At 45.1% G+C, this 3,130-nt stretch overlaps 1 protein-coding gene across 1 annotated transcript in view; it reads right to left on the bottom strand.

Moving 5' to 3' along the window:
* Positions 1-64: 64 nt before the first annotated feature.
* LOC108510152 (homeobox protein NOBOX-like) overlaps positions 65-3,130 on the bottom strand; it is a 14,153-nt gene continuing 11,087 nt past the window's right edge. Inside the window, exons 6-7 of the mRNA XM_017839837.1 lie at positions 2,548-2,885; positions 65-490 (exon numbers count right to left, since the gene is read on the bottom strand). Coding sequence (XP_017695326.1) covers positions 210-490; positions 2,548-2,885 — 619 coding nt within the window. The 3' untranslated portion in view covers positions 65-209. The remainder of the gene's footprint in view (positions 491-2,547; positions 2,886-3,130) is intronic.

Below are 3,130 nucleotides of genomic sequence, written 5' to 3'. Positions count from 1 at the left end.
TGAATCTAAGAACCAGGTACAGGATAACGGGACCAGCCTCGGATGGCAGACCAGAAAAAAGGAAGTTCCATTCCCATTCATGCCACAGTTTTGATCCTGCATTCATAGGAGCTACTGCTGTCTTGGAATTCTTTCCTTTTCCCCCCAAAAAAAGAATCAGCTGGCCTTTCAGTTACCAACAGTGGTGTCTCCTTTCTTGTTACAACACTCTACATCATCTCTCTTTCAGTGAGCCATGGCCATGCCAACTCTGGCTCTGTTTGGTAGCTCTGGTTTGAACTCTGATCTGGTGTGACTCCCTTTTGCTTTCCAGCCTGTGACATGGATCCCAGTGCTGTTCCATTGGGCACTTGAAGAAGAGATGGCTCTGTGAAGTTCTGTCCTTCTGCTGTGCTAAAAAATGGCATTTGGGAGTGCAGCTGATTTGAGAATTGAGCTTCCTGCATGTAGAAATCACTCCAAGGGACAGCCTGATAGGCAGTGGTGTCTGCTGAGGGAAAAGCAACAAAGGAAAGACAGAATAATGAAAATAACAGCAGCATGTCTATGCTCAGTGCAAACAGCATTGCAGCCATGCTCTGGTGGTCACTGCAGTAGAGCAGACACCACATATAGATAAAGGATCACTTTGTTGTTTACACTGCAGTGTTTTTATCCAAAAGGTAGTTCTTAGGAGGAAAAATCTTGGAAATTCATAGCATTGTTATAACGTAAAAAGAAATCATTATGTCACTCAGCACTGATCCTGAGAGTATGTAACAATATTAGAGACACCCACTCCCCAATTTTTTTTCTCCACTCCTATTTTCCAAGAGGTTCCAACTCTGTCAAGCATAACCTGAATGTTTAATCTTCCCTTTCATTTATGGAAGCTGGAAGCAGGAATGTATTGTTAAGTAATAGCTATAATCCAGCTAAGCTGTTCACTTGCTTACTCGGTGAAGTAAGACTCACAGACTCACTGCACTGACAGACTGGTTCCCTGCCCACTGCACTTTGGGAACCTGGAACCTTTTTAGGAAGAAATTCTTCCCTGTGAGAGTAGTGAGGCAGGTTGCCCAGAGAAGCTGTGGCTGCCCCATCCCTGGAAGTGTCCAAGGCCAGGTTGGATGGGGCTCTGAACAACCTGGGATAGTGGAAGATGTTCCTGCCCATGGCAGGGGGTTGGAACTGGATGATCCTTAAAGTCCCTTCCTACCCAAACCATTCCATGATTCTGTGAACTTGGTCATAACAGTTGTAGGATCCCTTCCTTGAACAGAACAGCCACACACTGCTGATTGTGCTCTGGACAGAGTAAGAGAATATCAAGTCTGCCTCTGTTCCTTCAACAATCTTTCAACTTTATCAGCCTGCACCTTTACACACCCCTTATGCTCACACAATGTGCCCCAAAGAATGCAACACACACTTTGGCATCACGCTATAAAAATGTTAATTTGGTACACTGGGGCACAGCCCTCTCATTATTTCTGGCACTTCAGACTGAAAAACCACTGAAAAGAATAATTATGCCTTGAAACCAGAGAGGGGAGACAGGCCAAGTGTGGTAGATAGCACAGGTGCTGCCAACCTGGGCTGGACAATGTCAGCAGGAATAATGGGAACAAGAGCCAGTTTGCAGCCTGCTGTGAGTCAGACTCTGGGAGTCAGACTTCCCTCCCTAACAAGGTCCACAAGACTGGTACAAAACCAGCAGCAGCATCTGTGGTCTGAAACTATTCTCTTATGTGATAAGACAAGACATATAGTTTTTGGACTGTGAGCTTAATTCAACAAACCTGACAGTCCAAATAAACTAACTGCAATGGTTTATCATTTGATTGTACTTGGGCTTGAATAACTTCAAAATACAAAGCCTGGACACAAAACAAGGAGACCAACAGTGCCAGTTTCACCTAGTTACTTTTCAGAAAACTATGCAAAGTGCCTTAATCTGTTGCAAATTCAAACCAGAGGAAGAAAAAGAAAGACTCTATATGCATACTCTACTGGCTTCTGTCTCTCTCTTCTTTTGCACTACCCCAAGATATGAAACTTCAAACTGGTTTCTGCAGAAGCCCAACAGAGTGAGAAGCCTGTTTTTCTTTCTACCTCCAACTATTCCACTTGCTGTGGCACCTTTTCCATTTTGCACCCTTGATTCCCACCCACATATACCAAAGGCATGTTCACTTGCACAACAGTACACTCCTGAAAAAGTTAGTTCTTCAGTCCAGAGAAAAACTACTGCACTACCCGACACATTCACATTTAATGCTCTTTCTGACATGTGCAACCTGTGTAGTAACTTTTGATTCAAATGAATGGGTCACTCAGCACTTTAAAAAAAACCCAAGCATACAAGGAAATTAGAAAAAAAGATGGGCCCATATATATATATATACACACACACACATACATATATATCTATATATCTGTGCATGCATGTGCACATTTCTACTTTCTGTCACAGCCACCAGTAAAACCGCTGATCATCCTGAGTGTTTCAGGGTATGGTTTAGTTACTCCAGAGATGCAGGATGACAAAATATTTCAGAAATTTACCTGAGATTCCACTTGACTGCTGCGGCACAAGCTGTCCCTCCATGTGGTTTTGTCCATAGCCTTGTGTGGCTCCATAGGTTACTGCTCCAGTGTTACCAGGTAAGGCCAGGAAAGCTGAATGGGACTCAGGGGGTGTTGGAGGAGGGAGGTGGTCACTGGAGAGCAAACTGGTGGCCAGGTGATCTGGCAGTTGGCAGAACTGGGAGAGCTGGTGCTGCTGGGAATATTGGGACAGCTGGTAAATTCCCCCCTGGCTGCTGTACTGGCAGTACGTGGTCTCCAGGTTCCCTGCAGTCTCCAGCTGCTCAGGGTAACGGCAGGAGGGTGGTGGACTAAAGCTGCAGAGAGCAAGGAGAGGCAATCCAGAGATTAAAGTAGGGTCAACAGCTACAGCAACCCATACAGTCAACAACTGTTATTGCCAACCCTGATCTGACTCCAACCCCTCCTCCCAGATGCCAGGACAAGGGCAACAGAAACCACTTGAGCCAAGTGGAATCACAGCAGGATTCTTCACCAATGGGCATTAGCGGGAATTATCTTCCCACTCTCCAAAGCACACCCCAAAGTTTGAAACATCCTA

This window comes from Lepidothrix coronata, unplaced genomic scaffold (genome assembly GCF_001604755.1).
Source record: "Lepidothrix coronata isolate B3197 unplaced genomic scaffold, Lepidothrix_coronata-1.0 Scaffold510, whole genome shotgun sequence".
Classification (NCBI taxonomy): domain Eukaryota; kingdom Metazoa; phylum Chordata; class Aves; order Passeriformes; family Pipridae; genus Lepidothrix; species Lepidothrix coronata.
This window is presented reverse-complemented; position numbering and strand designations above follow the sequence as displayed.